At 38.1% G+C, this 18,486-nt stretch overlaps 1 protein-coding gene and 1 pseudogene across 1 annotated transcript; both read right to left on the bottom strand.

The window, feature by feature from the left end:
* OR7C72P (olfactory receptor family 7 subfamily C member 72, pseudogene) lies at positions 2,044–3,039 on the bottom strand (annotated as a pseudogene).
* On the bottom strand, positions 14,016–14,945 carry OR7A90 (olfactory receptor family 7 subfamily A member 90). The gene has a single exon (NM_001390176.1). The coding sequence runs from the start codon at positions 14,943–14,945 to the stop codon at positions 14,016–14,018; it is 930 nt and encodes a 309-aa protein (NP_001377105.1).
* Positions 14,946–18,486: the final 3,541 nt, after the last annotated feature.

Below are 18,486 nucleotides of genomic sequence, written 5' to 3'. Positions count from 1 at the left end.
CCTCTTGATGAAAGTGAAAGAGGAGAGTGAGAAAATTGGCTTAAAGCTCAACATTCAGAAAATGAAGATCATGGCATCTGATCCCATCACTTCATGGCAGATAGATGGGGAAACACTGGAAACAGTGTCAGACTTTATTTTTGGGGGGTCTAAAATCACTGCAGATGGTGACTGTAGCCATGAAATTAAAAGACGCTTACTCTCTGAAGGAAAGTTATGACCAACCTAGATAGCATATTGAAAGGCAGAGACATTACTTTGTCAAAAAAAGGTCCATGTAGTCAAGGTTATGGTTTTTCCAGCGGTCATGTATGGACGTGAAATTTTTACTATGAAGAAAGCTGAGTGCTGAAGAATTGATGCTTTTGAACTGTGGTGTTGGAGAAGATTCTTAAGAGTCCCTTGGACTGCAAGATCAAACCAGTCCATCCTAAAGGAGATCAGTCCTGGGTGTTCACTGGAAGTATTGATGCTGAAGTGAAACTACAATACTTTGGCCACCTTATGCAAAGAGTTGACTCATTGGAAAAGACTCTGATACTGGGAGGGATTGGGGGCAGGAGGAGAAGGGGACGACAGAGGATGAGATGGCTGGATGGCATCATTGACTCGATGGACATGAGTTTGAGTGAACTCTGGGTGTTTGTGATGGACAGGGAGGCCTGGTGTGCTGCGATTCACGGGGTTGCAAAGAGTCAGACACAACTGCGTGACTGAACTGAACTGAACTGATGACTATATTAGACAGTAAAGAGATAAGCATGAATATGTAACATATGACATAAAAACACAACATGTGGGGTATAGGGGCATAAAAATGTAAATATTTAAAATATGTTTGAACTTAAATGACTATCATCTTATTCAAGTAGATATAATTATGAGTGAAGAAATATGAAATCATGGTAAACACAAACCCAAAAACCTATAGGAGATTAACAAAAATAAAACAGGAAGGAACCCAAGTATACCATTAAATAAACTCATCAAATCACAACAGGAGAAACAAAAAGAAGAAATGAACAGAGAACAAGTATGAAAACAACTGAAAAACACGGAATAAAATAGCAATAAGTACATAGCTATCAATATTTACGTACCAATGCACTAAACGTTCCAATAAAAAAACATAGTGTGGCTGGTTGGAAAAAAGTCCTTCAGTAAGCTGCCTACAAAATCTCACTTCAGGGCTAAAGACACAAACAGACTGAAAGTGAAGGGATGGAAAAGATAGTTAATGCAAATGCAAACAACAAGAATGCAGGGGTAGCTCTACTCATGTAAGACATAATAGAGTTTAAAACAAAGGCTATAACAAAAGACAGAGAAGGACATTCTGTAATGATGAAGGGATGGTTACAAGATGAGGATATTACAGTTGTTAGCATACACATACCTAATATAGGGGCACCTATATATTTAAAGCAAATACTAACAGACATGAAGGGAGAAACTGGCAATAATACAATAATAGCAGAGAATTTTAACACTCAGTTCCACCAATGGGAAGATCATCCAGATAGAAAATCAATAAGGTATCAGTGGGCCTAAATGACACAATAGGCCAATTGAACTAAATTGCTATCTAGAGGAAATTCTATCCAATGGAGATGAAATGATCTCCAGGATAGATCACATACAAGGTCACAAAACACCCTCAATCAATTTAAGAGAACAGAAATTGCATCAAGCATTTTCTTTGACCATAATTGTATGAAACTAGAAAACTACAGAAAACAAACTAAAAAAAGCTAGGTATGGACCAGGTTTTTGATCACAGCTTCAGGATGAATGGACCCTGCTTACCCCTTGTTTTCAGAATTTTAGTCTCTAGAACTGTGAGGCAATAAATTTCTGTTATTTAAGCCAACTGATTTATGGTACTTTGCATAACAGCCCCAGAAAAATAATATACCATCTTTAAATATAGTCAAAGTCAAGGCACAGTAAGATATAGTGATTACAGAACTAGAAAAATTAAGCTAATGTTTAGATATATCCAAGATTGTGAAAAATGCCGACCAATGGTTTGACCCTTGCTACTTATGAGAGTCCTACAACAATCCCATCATTAAAAGATGGTACCCTGCTGAGGAGTCTCCCTAGGGTCCCCTTCATGTCTCTGATCCTCAGACTGTAGATGAAGGGGTTCAGCATGGGGGTGACCACAGTGTACATCACTGAGGCCACCAGAATTGTCCTAGAGGATGAAGTGACTGCAGAACTGAGGTAGACCCCTAGGCTTGTGCTATAGAACAAAGAAATCACAAAAAGGTGAGATCCACAGGTGTAAAAAGCTTTATACTTGCCCCTGGCTGATGAAATTCTCAGGATGGAGGAGAAAATCAGAGAGTAAGAAAAGAAGATCCAAAAGAGAGGAAAAACACCTAGAACAATAGCCCCAAAATACACCACTACGTTATTGATGAGGGTGTCAGAACAGGTGAGCTTCAGGACTTCAAGAAGATCACAAAAAAAGTGTGGGATCTTCATGTTCGTGCAGAAGGGCAGCCTCAAGACAGTCAAAGTCTCAAGCAGGGAGCTTGTGACACTGAGGCACTAGGAACCCAGAGTCAGCGTCCCGCAGACCCAGGGGTTAATGATGACCATATAGTGCAGAGGGTGACAGATGGCCACAAAGCGGTCATAGGCCATCACACTCAGGATTAAAATGTCCAGGCATCCAAACACAAAGAAAAAAAATATCTGGATGATGCAACCTTCATAAGTGATAACTTTTCTCTGTGTCTGGACGTTCCATAGCATCTTTGGGATGGTGGTGGAGGTGAAACCAATGTCTGCAAATGACAGGTTGGAGAGAAAGAAGTACATGGGGGTGTGGAGGTGGGGGTCTGAGATGATGGACAGGATGATGCCCAGGTTCCCAGCAAACGTGACCACATACAAGGACAGAAACAGCCCAAAGAAGAGAGGCTGCAGGTCTGGGTCCTCTGTGAATCCCAGGAGGAGAAAGCTTCTTGTTTGGTTTATTTCCATGTGGCTTTCGCGTTCGTTCAGAATCAGCTGAAAAGAAACACAGAATTCACTCCAGATAATAATTACTTCGAATGACAGAAATATCCTTAGTCCAAACCCAGGGAGACGTCATTCATTTGGAGCCAAAAATTTGATCTATTTGGTAACAAATTGTGGTTGCCATTGCTACTTGGAAAATCTGTTCCTAGGTTCAGTAGCTCTCTCTGAATAAAAAGTATTTGGTAGAAATAAGGGGAGATAAGATCAATAATTGTACCATAAGTTGAAAAATTATAAATAAGAATATACTATGGAGAGAATTAGGATTTAAAAAATAATCTATTTGACTGATAAAAATTAATGTATTTAATCTATAAATTCCTAAGTGTAAATCATAGAAAGATTAATACATGAATTTAGAAAAAGGCATAGGATATTAAAGGTTCATAAAATAAAATGTAAAAAGGCAATAAGTGTTAAACAAAAATTCTTTCTACTATTGCTCTATGAGGGATACTTTCTTCATTGTTAGAATTTATGTCTCTTCACAAAAGATTAAGAAGGAAAAATTCCATCATGTGGAAATAAAAATAAAATTTCAAAACTTGCTATGAGAGGACAGTTGACCTGCTTTTCTGGCCTTGAGAAATTAAATCAGCATACAAATATTTTATAATTAGACACATACTTATACAAACCCAAGGGGAAATGACCTATAACAAGGTACACTAAATTGTGGACAGGAATCACCTTTGAGTGGCAACAAAAGTCTAGATTTTTAGATTCATTTTATCCTACTATTTCTTTCAAAAATAGTCACACAGGTAATCTATCTCAAGAGTGAAAAACATTTTAAAATTTGAAGATGCATTTAAGTTTTACAAAACAAAGCTAACTAAAGCAGAAAATTAAGCTAAAAGCAGAGCTAATAAATGAAGAAGAAAAATTTTACAACCAAGAAATAAATTCCCATGCTAATTCTTTGACAAAAGTCAAATAGAGAAAATCAGGTGCTTAATGAAAGCAATAAAAAGAAAGAGAAGGAACAGAAATGCCTAAAATTAGGAAAGAGAAAAATGGACACATATAGAAGAAAATATTTTACTTTGCAAGAATATATTACAAATTGAAAATCTCTAAGAAGTAAATTTATTGATTGGTTAATTCAGCATGTAGGAAACAGATCAATCATTAGAACATCAAAACTTACCTTCAAAATTACCATGGAAATATGTGAGAGAAACATGAAAAGAATTCCCCTTTAAGTATTGAAGAAGAAAAGAAAGTTTACAATCACAAATACTATCTACTAACACCCTTGAGATCTGAAATTATTGTTTGAAGATTATAGATTTGTTTCTGATAATGAATTGAAAGCTGAAAACCTTTTTCACTGAATATAATTTTAATACGGCAGTTGATATAACACAAATTTCTAAAAACCAATAGCTATGTTAATGTGACATTCAATTGCAGATGCTGATATATTGTAATGTTTTACAAAAATCATTTCTATCTAGTTCCAAAACATTATCATCATTATGGAAATCTCTGTACTTACTACCTGTGTAACTTTTCTGTAAATCTCAAATTATTCAAAAATGAAAATTGGCAGAAAAAAATGATTGTGAAAGAAAAAAAATAGCATTCATAATTACAGTTAAATCTCTTAAAAACAGATTACAATCATTTCAAATAGTAACAAAAATAGAAATCTGGAACAGGAACTGGAAACCACAAACATACAATAAATGAGAATTATAAATTTATTATATAAGCTAAAAATTATTGAGGATTACCAAATGTCGAGCACCTGTGCTATGTTTAATAGCCTTAGCTCTTTTTATCATCATCACAATTGGTGTGTGTCTGCTAAGTCACTTCAGTCATGTCTGATTCTTTGTGATCCCATGGACTGTAGGCCACCAGGCTTCTCTGTCCATGGGATTATCCCTGTAGGAATAATGGAACTGGTTGGCATTTCCTCCCCTAGGGGATCTTCTCAACCCAGGGATCAAAACCACCGACTCCTGTGGCTCCTGCATTGCTGGTGGATTCTTTGCTGCTAAGTCATCGGGGATGCCCTGTATTGAGGTATGCTGCTGCTAAGTAACTTCAGTCGTGTCCGACTCTGTGTGACCCCATAGACGGCAGCCCACCAGGCTCCCCTGTCCCTGGGATTCTCCAGGCAAGCACACTGGAGGGAGTTGCCATTTCCTTCTCCAATGCATAAAAGTGAAAAGTGAAAGTGAAGTTATTCAGTCGTGTCCGACTCTTAGCGACCCCATGGACTGCAGCCTACCAGGCTCCTCCACCCATGGGGTTTTCCAGGCAAGAGTACTGGAGTGGGGTGCCATTGTCTTTTCTGGTATTGAGGTATAGTTAACAAATAACATTATATTAGTTTCAGGTGTATAGCATAATGATTTGATATGTGTATGTACTGCAAACTGATGACCATAATAATATAATTAACAACTATTTCCATACATAATTATGACATTTTTTTCTTGTGATAAGAACTTCTAAGATCTAGTCTCATAGGAACTTCCAAATATACTATTCAGTATTATTAACTATAGTCACCATGCTGTACATTATAGTCCCATGATTCATTTTACAACTGGAAATCTGTATCTTTTGACCTCCTTAACCCATTCCACCCACTGTCTCAGGCAGACACTGAACTTCACTACTTTTTTAAAAGAATGAATATGTGTTTACAGAATGCAGTGATAATGATTAATATGTATAGATGATCACAGAGTGTTAGGGACAATTTAGGAACTTAAAAGGCATTATCTCCTGGGCTTTCCTGGTGGCTCTGTGGTAAAGGATCTGCCTGCCAGTGGAGGAGACACATGTTCGATCTCTGATTGGGGAAGATCCCAGATGCTAAGGTGCAATTAAACCCCTGTGCCACAATTCCTGAGCCTGTGCTCTAGAGCCCTGGAGCCTCAGGCACTGAAGCCTGAGTGCCCTAAAGCCTATGCTCCATAACAAGAGAAGTCACAGCAGTGAGAAGCTGTGCACCATGCCTAGACAGTAGCCCACACAAGCTGTAGCTAAAGAAAGGCCCTTGCAGCAGTGGACCTAACACAGCCAAAAATAAACAAATACAAATTTAAAAAATGCATTTTATCCTTTAACTTAATCATCTTAATGTTATGAAGTGGATAGTACCATGATCCCCATTTTACAAAATTTAAAACTGAGAGCCAGAATCATTAACTAACTTAATGTGAGAAGATGTATAAACATATTTGCAAGTGTTAACTATACGGAATCCCAGGGAATGTTTCTTTTTTGAATGAATGAATGAAATTTGATAGATGAAAGAATGAAGGTGCATCTTTGATAGAGGAGAATATAGGAACCTGTAACGGCTCCTTAAAAATGTCTAAGATAGCTGGATAAGAACCTCTGGAGACATTTTGGCAGCCGAGACATCAGTTCCCACTAGAATGGTGAGATGTTTGAAAGGTTGTTGTTGAATCACGCAAATACACCGGGATTCTTGGCCCCCGGAGGAGAAGAATTCAGTCCGGGGCCAGAAACGAGGATTGATCAATCAGAGCTTTTGTATAATAAAGTTTTATTAAAGTATAAAGGAGATAGAGAAAGCTTCTGACATAGGCATCAGAAGGGGGCAGAAAGAGTACCCCCCTGCTAGTCTTCAGCTGGATGTTATATAGTCACTAGCAGTCTGTTAATGAAAGAAAGGAATGTCTTAAAATTCAGAATGGCACCAGGCCCCTCACCCATAAGATGCATTTTGGGATAATCTTGGCACCAAATGGTTTATCCTGGGCCATAAAATGATTAACTTGAATCTTGAAGAAGGGCAGACCACCATACAAATAGTTTCATTTACATAGATTAGGGGAACAATATCTGAGTATAACATACTGGTTTGTCAAGTAGGTTCTGGGCCAAGAGGCGGAACCGACTTGGAGACAAAGTTTGGGGTAAAGGCATAGTACATTAGCATAGCTTAAGACAAACATTTCCATAAGAAAAAGGCATTGGTTATCTCTAGGCTCAAGAACAGCTAACTTCAGGCAAAACCAGGTGTCATTATGGCAACACAGTATTTTAAGAGAAACCTCCCTTAAATTTGTATAGAGAAGGAAAAAATATTGCTAGTTTGTTTCCTCCTGCCGCTTAAGAGAGATAAAAATGTCTGACACTTGCAGGCTATTTCCTCCATTTGGAGACCCCTGGCCTTCCTGCCTGTTACCCTCTCATTTTCATCGACTCCAGTCTCCAGATCCTGGTCTACAAAGACTGTGAAAAGTTTGTCCTTTCTTCCTCCTTGAGAATTCCAGACCCCTCTCTCCTTGGGGACTCCTAGATTTCCTATCAACCTGCCTAGGAAATGACTCTCTCATGTTCTCAGAATTGGGTTTCAGAAGAGAGGAGGATGCTGAAAGAGATTGAAAGAGACTCAAGTTTATTTTTGTGTATGGTGTTAGAGTGTTCTAGTTTCATTCTTTTACAAGTGGTTGACCAGATTTCCCAGCACCACTTGTTAAAGAGATTGTCTTTAATCCATTGTATATTCTTGCCTCATTTGTCAAAGATAAGGTGTCCATATGTGTGTGGATTTATCTCTGGGATTTCTATTTTGTTCCATTGATCTATATCTCTGTCTTTGTTCCAGTACCATACTGTCTTGATGACTGTGGCTTTGTAGTAGAGCCTGAAGTCAGGTAGGTTGATTCCTCCAGTTCCATTCTTCTTTCTCAAGATCGCTTTGGCTATTCGAGGTTTTCTGTATTTCCATACAAATTGTGAAATTATTTGTTCTAGCTCTGTGAAGAATACTGTTGGTAGCTTGATAGGGATTGCATTAAATCTATAAATTGCTTTGGGTAGTATACTCATTTTCACTATATTGATTCTTCCAATTCATGAACATGGTATATTTCTCCATCCATTAGTGTCCTCTTTGATTTCTTAATGGATAAGAAAGCTGTGGTATATATACACAATGGAGTATTACTCAGTCATTAAAAAGAATACATTTGAATCAGTTCTAATGAGGTGGATGAAACTGGAGCCTATTATACAGAGTGAAGTAAGCCAGAAAGAAAAACACCAATACAGTATACTAACGCATATATATATATATATATATATATATATATATATATATATATATATGGAATTTAGAAAGATGGTAACAATAACCCTGTGTACGAGACAGCAAAAGAGACACTGATGTATAGAACAGTCTTCTGGACTCTGTTGCAGAGGGAGAGGGTGGGAAGATTTGGGAGAATGACATTGAAACATGTATAATATCATGTATGAAACGAATTGCCAGTCCAGGTTTGATGCACGATACTGGATGCTTGGGGCTAGTGCACTGGGACGACCCAGAGGGATGGTGTTGGGACGGAGGAGGGAGGAGGGTTCAGGATAGGGAACACATGTCTACCTGTGGCAGATTCATTTTGATATTTGGCAAAACTAATACAATTTGTAAAGTTTAAAAATAAAATAAAATTAAAAAAAGAAAAAATAAAGAGACCCAGGATGTGAATCGTGTAGAATGTTTTAGCAAATGGACTCTTACCATTGTGTTATCCTCATTTGTGCCACCCATGTTAATACTCTGAGAGTTATGCCTGTCTCCATACCTGTTTCCTATGGCACACCCTCAGTGGGTCTCTAGTTTCCTCAGTCCTTTCTTTCCTGGGTGATGGATGGTCAACTCAGCTCTAAGGAAGTGCAGGGAGGTGACATCAGGCATACATTCTTTGAAACGGCACCACTGAACTTCCTCCTTCCTGGGACTGTGGAGCTGTAGTGAGAGGAGAAAGGGACATATTTACCATTTCTGGGGCTTCAGAGGTTGAATTCTCACAACTTCTCATTAAGTTAATTGTTCCATGTCACTCTATTCTAGGAGAAATTTGGTTCCCATGAGTGAGGAAGCTAATACAGCAAGGAGCTTTTTTTCTGCTAGGTGTGTACCCATGGGAGCATCTTGGCTTTGAGATATGTGTACTCCTTCCCATGCACCTTAGTCATTATGCTCTTTTCTCCATATGTCTTGTCTCTAGTGTCCTTTCCCATGAGAATTTCCTCAACATTTTGGTTGAAATCTCTGACTATCAAAGACATGCTGGCAAATGGTTCAGGACCACATGAGTCCCAAGCACCTGGACTTGGAGTTGTCAACAAAGAACTGGCACATACCCAACTCCCAACAAAACCATTTCTAATGACTTCTAGTCACACTATTCAAGGTGCAATCTACAGAGGTTTCCAGGCATGCAGTGAGAGAAATATGGTAAGGTAAGAGGTGGATGTCTGGCTATATAGGCAGGACTCTGTAGATATCCATAGCTTTACAAGGTCAAAACAAGTCCATTAGACCCTCAATATTACAATCCAGAGGACAACACCATCTTTATTAATTCATAAGGTACTGTTTTTAAAGTCATAATCAACAATATCAAAGCATTTTCAAAAAATAGGAACAGGCCATCACTTAGGGTGCTTAGGTATGATCTAGCATGTCTGTTAGATTTCACTTCCTTTTCTCCATCCATGAGGGAAGTGCTGTTTTCTATTATGCTCATGGTGGATCTGAATTCCCAAGTTTTAGAACCACTGGGTACTTCCTATACTCAAAACATTTTTTCATCTAGTTTCTCCCATAATCTAGCTTCCACTTTTAATATCAACTAACTTGTACCTGTCTATGGGGTTGCACAGAGTTGGACACGACTGAAGTGACTTAGCAGCAGCAGCAGCAGCCTCATCTGATGATCATCCATTTAATTATCTTCCGATGTTTGACATGTCAACATTTCTTCCTTGAAACTCTTTATACTTTTGATTTCAATTCCTATTCTTTCTGTCCTCCCATTTTCCCAAACATTTCTGCTTTTACAGGAAACTCTAATGTCTTAACACCCCACAAAAACACGTAAAATACTGGGGGAAATGGTCAGTATCAATTTCATGAATATGAAAAACTACTGATGGTTCAGAACAAAGAAGTGAACACTTAAGAAAAAGGCAACTGGAATCAGATTAGAAAACTTTTTGATAATTTGACTTTTTATTTCCCCAACATCCACTTCTTGGGTCAGTAGCGGTGTTGCAGATGGCACCACAGTCCCTGTGTGGATTCTTAGTGATGGAGAACAAAAAGATGTGGCTTTCTGTTTTGACCTTTCACTTGACTCCTCAAAGGATTTGCCAAATTTACTTCGAACAAGAGATTCCAAGTTACTTTGCCTAACTTGGAATTTCTCTCAAGGTGGGAAAGCAGCTCTGTGGAATGTGATTGTTGAGCACATTTAAAGACAGATGAACTACCTCCTGGTGTCTGGGGCAGAAGATATGAAATGGGGCAAACAGTAGGCACACTGAAGTTTCTGGGAGGAAAGACTGGAGAGGGAGATGCTTTGGAAGTATGACTATGAAAGTATTCATATATTTAGAATTTAAAAGACCGAACAGAAAGCCTGATCAGATTTTAAAAAGCCCTAATTTCTCACCTCTGACTGATAGTCAAGGCTCTGGGCAAGTAGTATGTGAAGACAAAGGTAAATAATTATTAAATGTTCAGCAGAGGATTAAAAGAAGTCCAAGTGTACACAGGCGTGCACACAAACACACACACACACACAGCCAAACAATAAAGTTTGAGAAAGTTTATTTGGATCCAGAGTTTATGAAATCTATCATGAGTTGATCATTAAGATAACAGAACAGAGACTTTAGTGATCCCATACAGCAAAAAATATAGTCTATAAAATTTAGTTTATAAAAATCATTAAGCAAACAAACAAATACAGTCTACAATACAACAGCAATATATCTCAAGAAGGAGGTACATATCTGATTTTGGAAATTGTGACAATTTAATATTCACAATATTTAATTTTCAACAATAAGGAGGATAAATATGAAATGTGCATAGAAATGAGAAAGTATGACTCTTTCACAAGAACAAATCAAATAGTAGAATCTGAATTTGAGACTCTGGGCTTGTCAGAAAAAGGCTTAATATAAACTGTCTTAAATATTCTCTGAGAGCTAAAGAGAGCCATGTACAAAGAATTAAAAGAAACCAGGAGGATGCAACAATTTATGTATAAAGGGAGTCCCAGAAGAGTAGTTGAGGGAAAGTGGCAGAACAAATGTTTTAAAAAATAATGACTGAAAAGTTCCCAAAGTTAATGAAAGACATGAATCTATGTGTTGAGGAAGCTCAAAATATTCCAAGCAGGATAAACTTAAAGAGGTCTATCCTGAGATGTATTGTAATCAAATTGACAAAAGAGAAACACAGAGAGGATCTTGAAAGCAGCAAAAGAGAAGTGACTTCTCACAGAAGGAGTATATTAGTAAGATTAACAGTTGATTTCTAGTGGGAAGTGTGAGGCTTAGATTTAAAGTTCTGGGGGGAAAGCTCTTAACCAGCAAAACTATATCCAGCAAAACTATCCTTCAAAAATGAAGGATATTATCTATTAACAAATTAAGCCATGATACAACTTGCATGAAAAGGCAAAATATTATGAAAGTGAAGGATATTCAACACAAAGAGTGTGTATTGTATGATTCCTTGTATATAAACTACATATAATATATAGATACATAGATCCATCCATGGAACACTTTTTCAGGGACTAGAAAAGGAAGTAATGGGGAGCAACTGTTCTTATAATGTATAAATGATTTTATGTTGAAATGATGAAAATGTTTTAGAACTTGATTGAGGTGGTAGTTGTACAATACTTTGAATGCTCTAAATGATACTGAACTGTTTGCTTAAAATGGTTAATTTTATGTGAGTTTCAACTCAAATTATTTTTTAAAGAAGGAGAAATTAAGACATTCCCAAACAAGTTGAAATTTGTTTTTGGTAGATATACCCTCTACATAATGCTTTGTGATCAACACAGTCAAAGGCTTTAAGCATGGTCAATGAAGCAGAAGTAGATGTTTTTCTGGAATTCCCTAGATACTTCTATGACCCAAGAGATGTTGGCAATTTCATCTCTGGTTCCTCTGCCTTTTCTAAATTCAGCTTGTACATCTGGAAGTTCTTGGTTCAGGTACTGTTGAAGCCTAGCTTGAAGGATTTTGAGCATTACCTTAACATGTGAAATGAGTTCAATTGTGTGGTAGTTTGAACATTGGAGAAGGCAATGGCAACCCACTCCATTACTCTTGCCTGGCAAATCCCATTGACAGAGGAGCCTGGTAGGCTGCAGTCCATGGGGTCGCTAGGAGTCAGACACGACTGAGCGACTTCACTTTCACTTTTCACTTTCATGCATTGGAGAAGGAAATGGCAGCCTACTCCAGTGTTCTTGCCTGGAGAATCCCAGGGATGGGGGAGCCTGGTGGGCTGCCATCTATGGGGTCGCACAGAGTAGGACACAATTGAAGCAACTTAGCAGCAGCAGTTTGAACAGTCTTTGGCATTGCTCTTTTTTTGGATCGGAATGCAAACTGACCTTTTCCAATCCTGTGGACATTGTTGCGTTTTCCAAATTTGCTGGCATATTGAGTGCAGTACTTTGACAGCATCATATTTTAGGATTGAATCAGATATACTGTGCTTAGCTGCTCAGTTGTGTCTGACTCTTTGTGACCCCATGGACTGTAGCCCATCAGCCTCCTCTGTTCATTGGGATTCTTCAGGCAAGAATACTGGAGTGGGTTGCCATGTCCTTCTCCAGGGGATCTTCCCAACCCAGAGATTAAACCCTGGCCTCCCACCCTGCTGGCGGATTCTTTACTGTCTGATCCACCAGGAAAGCCCCGAATCAGATGCATATGTGTTAACTGGAGCCACTAAATTAATGCTAATAAAGGAAATTGTTCTCTAAGGCAGTGCACTAGGTGTTTACTTAGGATTCTGAAAGCTCTTGTCACTCAGATGGGATTTGCCCTTTCACTCTCGTCAAGGTTGGCTGCTGAATTTTTCCCCCAAAACCTCAATACCCAAGCCATTATACAACATCACCACCTCAGTTTTACCACAGGGTGTGGATTATCATGTGCCATGTCTCTAGCCTATGTTAAGAAATATTCAAAAACCTTACAATGTTTTTCAGTTCCTTGAAGGAATTGGCTAGAGACAGTGCTTTCTTCATCACACAATATGACTGTTTTATAAGAATTAGGAAGATCAATGTCCTTTTGGACAAGATCTTCCTGCTTCTATCAAGCAATTGTTTGTTTTAATGTTCTGGATATTGTCAATCTTGTGATTGCTCATTACACATGGGTTATGTAACTTTTCCATTCCCCTCTTCCCTCTTGATAGAGCCTGATTATATCTGGAAATGGTCAGATGCCCAGCAAAGATACCATATTTTCCACATCCTTTTCAATCATGGACAGTCATGGATAATATGTTAAGCTATTGGGTGAGAATATTGAAATGCTCCATAGCAGCCTTTTTCCTTTCTATCTGGAATTTGCACAAGACGATGAGACTCTTGGCCCTGACATACCTGGAAAACTATACATTATAGATGCAGGAACAGAGAGATAGAATGAACCCTGAGACATTATTCATGTTCTTCTTTTATGAGGGAGATAAATTAACCCTTAATTGTAAGTAAACAATTTACTTTTTTTCTTTTATGTAACATGACTATCCTTTCAGGAAAATAAGATGAAAGTTACTTGGGATAGTATATATTATTTGAGAAGAAATTATTCTTAAGAAATCCTTGTTGTTCTGCGAATGAAATAAAAATATCCAAATATTTCAGATCAAAACTTGGGAAAAATTTTGTTGTGAGACAAAAGATATCCTTTGTCGTGGGACAAAGGATAAAAGGGAAAACTTTATCAGACTCAGGAAGTGAATTGCAAAGTGAGTTACTTAAATTGTATAAAGAGGTGGAGACAAAGAAAGGGACACTCATGGAAATCAATAGAAGGAACAAGGTTTACTTCCACAATGTGATCAAGGAAAAGCAGTTCCTGGCTCAGGTGCTCTTTGTCCTGCAATCAAGGGCACCTCTTGAGATGCAGGAAAGCCATCCTGGTTAGAGCTGCTGTCCCATAAATGCTTTCAGAGCTCTCTTTATGTCTTTATTCCTCAGACTGTAGATGAAAGGGTTCAGCATGGGTGTGACCACAGTGTACATCACTGAGGCTGTTGCACTTGAGTGGGAGCTGTGGGTATCAGCAGAGCCAAGGTACACTCCTAGGCTCGAACAATAAAATAGGGAAACAACCAAGAGGTGAGATGCACAGGTAGAAAATGCTTTATACTTCTCCTGAGCTGATGTTATTCTATATATGGAGGAAATTATCTTAGAGTAAGAGTAAAGGATTCCAGCCAGGGGACCAATGGCCAGAAGCAGTGATGTAAAATATATTATCATGTTGTTGAGAAAGGTGTCAGAACACGCAAGTTGGATGACCTGATTGAGTTCACAGAAAAATTGGGGGATTTCTAAGTCTTCACAGAAGGTCAGATCCAAAACTATTAAACTTTGTAGCAAAGAGTTCAGGACACCCATGATCCAGGACACCAGCACCAGCACTCCACAGAGCCGGGGATTCATGATGACCGTGTAGTGCAGGGGGTGACAGATAGCCACATACCAATCATAGGCCATCACTGTCAGAAGAATGTCATCTAATCCTGCAAACAGCATGTAAAAATACATCTGGGTGATGCAGCCTTCATAGGTGATACCTTTGCTCTCTGTCTGGATGTTCCACAGCATCTTTGGGATGGTGGTGGAGGTGAAACAGATGTCTACAAAGGACAGGTTAGAGAGGAAGAAGTACATGGGGGTGTGGAGGTGGGAGTCTGAGTTGACAGCCAGGATGATGAGCAGGTTCCCACATACAGAGATCAGGTACATGGAGAGGAAAAGCCCAAATATGAGAGGCTGAAGTGCTGGTGCATCTGAGAATCCCAGAAGAAAAAATTCTGAAATTCGTGTATCATTCCATAGTTCCATGTGCTGGAGGTGACTACCAGAAAAATTTAAAAAGATTAATTTTCACATAAGCAACTTAATAACTTAGATTTAATAACTGACTTAAGAACCTAGAATTAATGCTGTTTTATATTGTAGAGCCAATATATTACTTTCTGTATTTGGTGGCTTGCCTGGTCCCCATTGAGGGCATCCTTATTCCATTTTTATAGAAATTCCTTTCCCACTGTCAGCTTGATATTCAAGCATAATGTATACTACTGTTTTTGAGAATATCTTTCATGCATTTGAGGAATATATATTGACTCCAGACCATGTTCCAGGCATAGCCAGAGCATAAGTGAAGTCGCTCAGTTGTGTCCAACTCTTCGCGACCCCATGGACTGCAGCCTACCAGGCTCCTCTGCCCATAGGATTTTCCAGGCAAGAGTATTGGAGTGGGGTGCCATTGCCTTCTCTGAGCCAGAGCATAGGGATGTTTAAAAATAAGTCTTTACAATCTAAAGACTTATGGCAGTGAGAAAATATAATCAAACACAAATAATAACAATGTAACATGTCTAATAGCACAGATGCAATGAAGAAAAGGAAAGCATGTATAAAGGAAAGAGTGGATAGAATGTGTTATTTTTATTGGGACTTCAACCAAGACATGCGAATAAGGTAGCACTTTAATAGACACCTTAAAGAAGAACGAGAGAGAGAGAGGAGAGAGAGAGAGAGAGAGGGAGAGACAAGGTTACCTGAGGAATATGTGCCTGGAAGGAGGAACAGCCAGTGCAAAGGCCCTGGGGAAGAAGTGTGCTTCAGAAACTCAAGGCCCAGAATGAGCTAGTGTGTGGTGGGAAATGAATAAGCCATAGAGTGATGAGAGATGAAGTTAGAGGATGTTGAGGAGAGAGGAAACCTGCCTGCTGCTGCTCAGGCTTTAAGATACAGGGAGCCCATTGTCCACACTATGCATGTAAATCTTGCACTTTATTAATCTCATTGTAAAGGCATCCGGTGAATTGAAAATGATCCCTTTCTTAGCACTTTATTGGATGAGTTATGGTCCCTGTATTATGAGTTACTTTGGAATACACCATTCCAGGTACCCCTACTCTGAGGACTGCTCTCAGTTCAGAAAGCATGCACACACACACACAGACACACACCCTCACACAACATTCCCAGGCCTCCTAGTCAAGTTATTTCCATGTTCCTTCACTCCCTCTCACACTGTTTCACTGTTTAGCCTCCAAGTAGATACAACTCTAGCTGTCCAGATCAAATATCTTTTCTCTAGAGAATTTAGAAATGGTACCCAGAAATTCTTAAGTCTCCCATGGACAAATAGACTTGGGCTCCATAGTGGTACGTCCATTTTTCTGCTTTGTAATTAAATGAACATAAACAATCTGTCCATAAATATATAGAGAGAGGACTGAAATGGACTCGAGAAAGAAAATATCTAATAAACTCAGGTGGTCCCTGAGAGACTTTGAGAAAGATAAAGCTTCTTTGGTTTTTGGCAGCCTAATTAACCCCATTTGATGCCAAGCAAAAATAATAATAATAAAATTGCTTAAAAGATAAAAGTGGTAATAAATTTATGATGTGAAACACTTTAATGATTGAATGCCCCAAAATAAATTTAAAAAATAAAGTAAACACAAAACAAAACACAAACAAAAGATTGAATGCCCCTAGTGAAAACTGATCAGAGAAAATAAAATAATAATTCACAAAAGGAAATATACAAAATAAAATATGCTTTGACTGTTGTTAATATCAAACAGAAGGAGACTTGTTTTTCCTGTGCTGTCCTGTATTTTACCAGTTGTTTTCTATGTGATTGAATAGAAGATTAGGGAAGCCCCTTTCTCAGTTTTCTTATATGGCATCTTTCCTTTGTTTTTCTTCTACTGTGGGTTTTGATCTCATCCTGATAAGTCCAGTGGGCATACTTTAATATCAGTCTTTATCCAACATGCAAAGACATGCAAAGACCTCCTAGACAACAGCCTGTAAAATTCTATACATACCATGACAATCCCATCCTTTCAATAGCTGAATAACTTTATATGATTTAAGCCTGAGCACACTGTGACAGATACGTTTATTCCATTGTACTCTGACTTGTCATTATAATGCAAGATCCAAGCAAACAGGATTTCACCTGTTTTGTTCACTTTCCTATTTTCAAACATATGCAAATATATGTGCTGTGTTCAGTTTCTCAGTCTGACTCTTTGCGATCGTATGGACTGAAGCCCGCTGGGCTCTCCTGTCCATGGGATTTTTCTGGCAAGTTTACTGAAGTGGGATGCCATTTCTTTCTCCAGGGGATCTCCCGACCCAGGGATCGAACCTGTGTCTCTCATGTCTCCTGCACTACAGACAGATTCTTTACCACTGAGCCACTGGGGAAGCCATGCAAAAATATGTGCACCTACAAATTTAAATAAATGTGAGGTTATATAAAGTAAAAAGAATGACAGAGAGGATGAACCAGGTTATATACAGTAGTTTCAAAGGAACTGTATTTAACATAATTGAAAGATGCATCAAAGCTAACTGAAATGAGATATAACATAATTTAATGACTTCAACATGGGCTGATAATTAAGTTGAAAATCACATAGACATAAAAGAATATGATATATAATATTCCTAGAAATTTTGGCACTTAGAAGGTACTTAATTATTATTTGTTCAATAAATCAATAAATTAGGTCTCAGTATGTAAGTGTATTTAGTATGTCAAGGTCGTATTTCAATAGGTTTGAAAAGGTTGGATTGTTGAATGAAATCTGGCAGAATAGATATCTAATTGGAAGAAAATAAAGTTGATTCCCAGCTTTGGTCCTACTGCAATGAATCAGAGGGATTATATATTCACTGTAGGAGTAAGCAATATCCTCAGGTGAACATTTAGAAAACCACACATAAAATCTACAGGAAGGCCAACTATCTTATTTTTTTCCTTTTGAACTTTGTATTTTATATTAGCGTATAGCCTATTAAAATGTTGTGAGAGTTTCAGGTGGACAGCAAAGGAACTCAGCCATATGTACAGAGGTATGCATTCTCTCCCAAATGTCACTCCCATTAAGGCTGCCACATAACGTTGTGCAGAGTTCCCTGGGCTATACAGTAGGCCCTTGTTGGTTATCCATTTTAAATATAGCAAGAGAGCCAACTATCTTAACTAAGGAAAGAAACTCAGAAGTAAGAAAAGATACATTTAACTAAATACAATGTAAATTTTAATAGCAAAATCACTGTTCAAAAGTCAGTTGAGAAACTGTAATTAAAAAAGAAATCATTTGAAAAGTTGACAGTGGTAGAATAATAGGCATATAGCATGTGGGCATAAAATAATATAGGCAAGTCCAAATGGTGATCAAATGTATAAGTCTTTGACCAAAGTCAAGAATAGTTTGGAAAACAATAAATACCTCTTTCACACACACACACACACACACACACAAAGTGTTAAAGAGCTGTCACATTGATTGGGATTGGGACTTTTAAACAGGTAGCAAAGGAGTTCACTAATGCTTCTGACAAATGTAAA

This window comes from Bos taurus, chromosome 7 (genome assembly GCF_002263795.3).
Source record: "Bos taurus isolate L1 Dominette 01449 registration number 42190680 breed Hereford chromosome 7, ARS-UCD2.0, whole genome shotgun sequence".
NCBI classification, from domain to species: domain Eukaryota; kingdom Metazoa; phylum Chordata; class Mammalia; order Artiodactyla; family Bovidae; genus Bos; species Bos taurus.
This window is presented reverse-complemented; position numbering and strand designations above follow the sequence as displayed.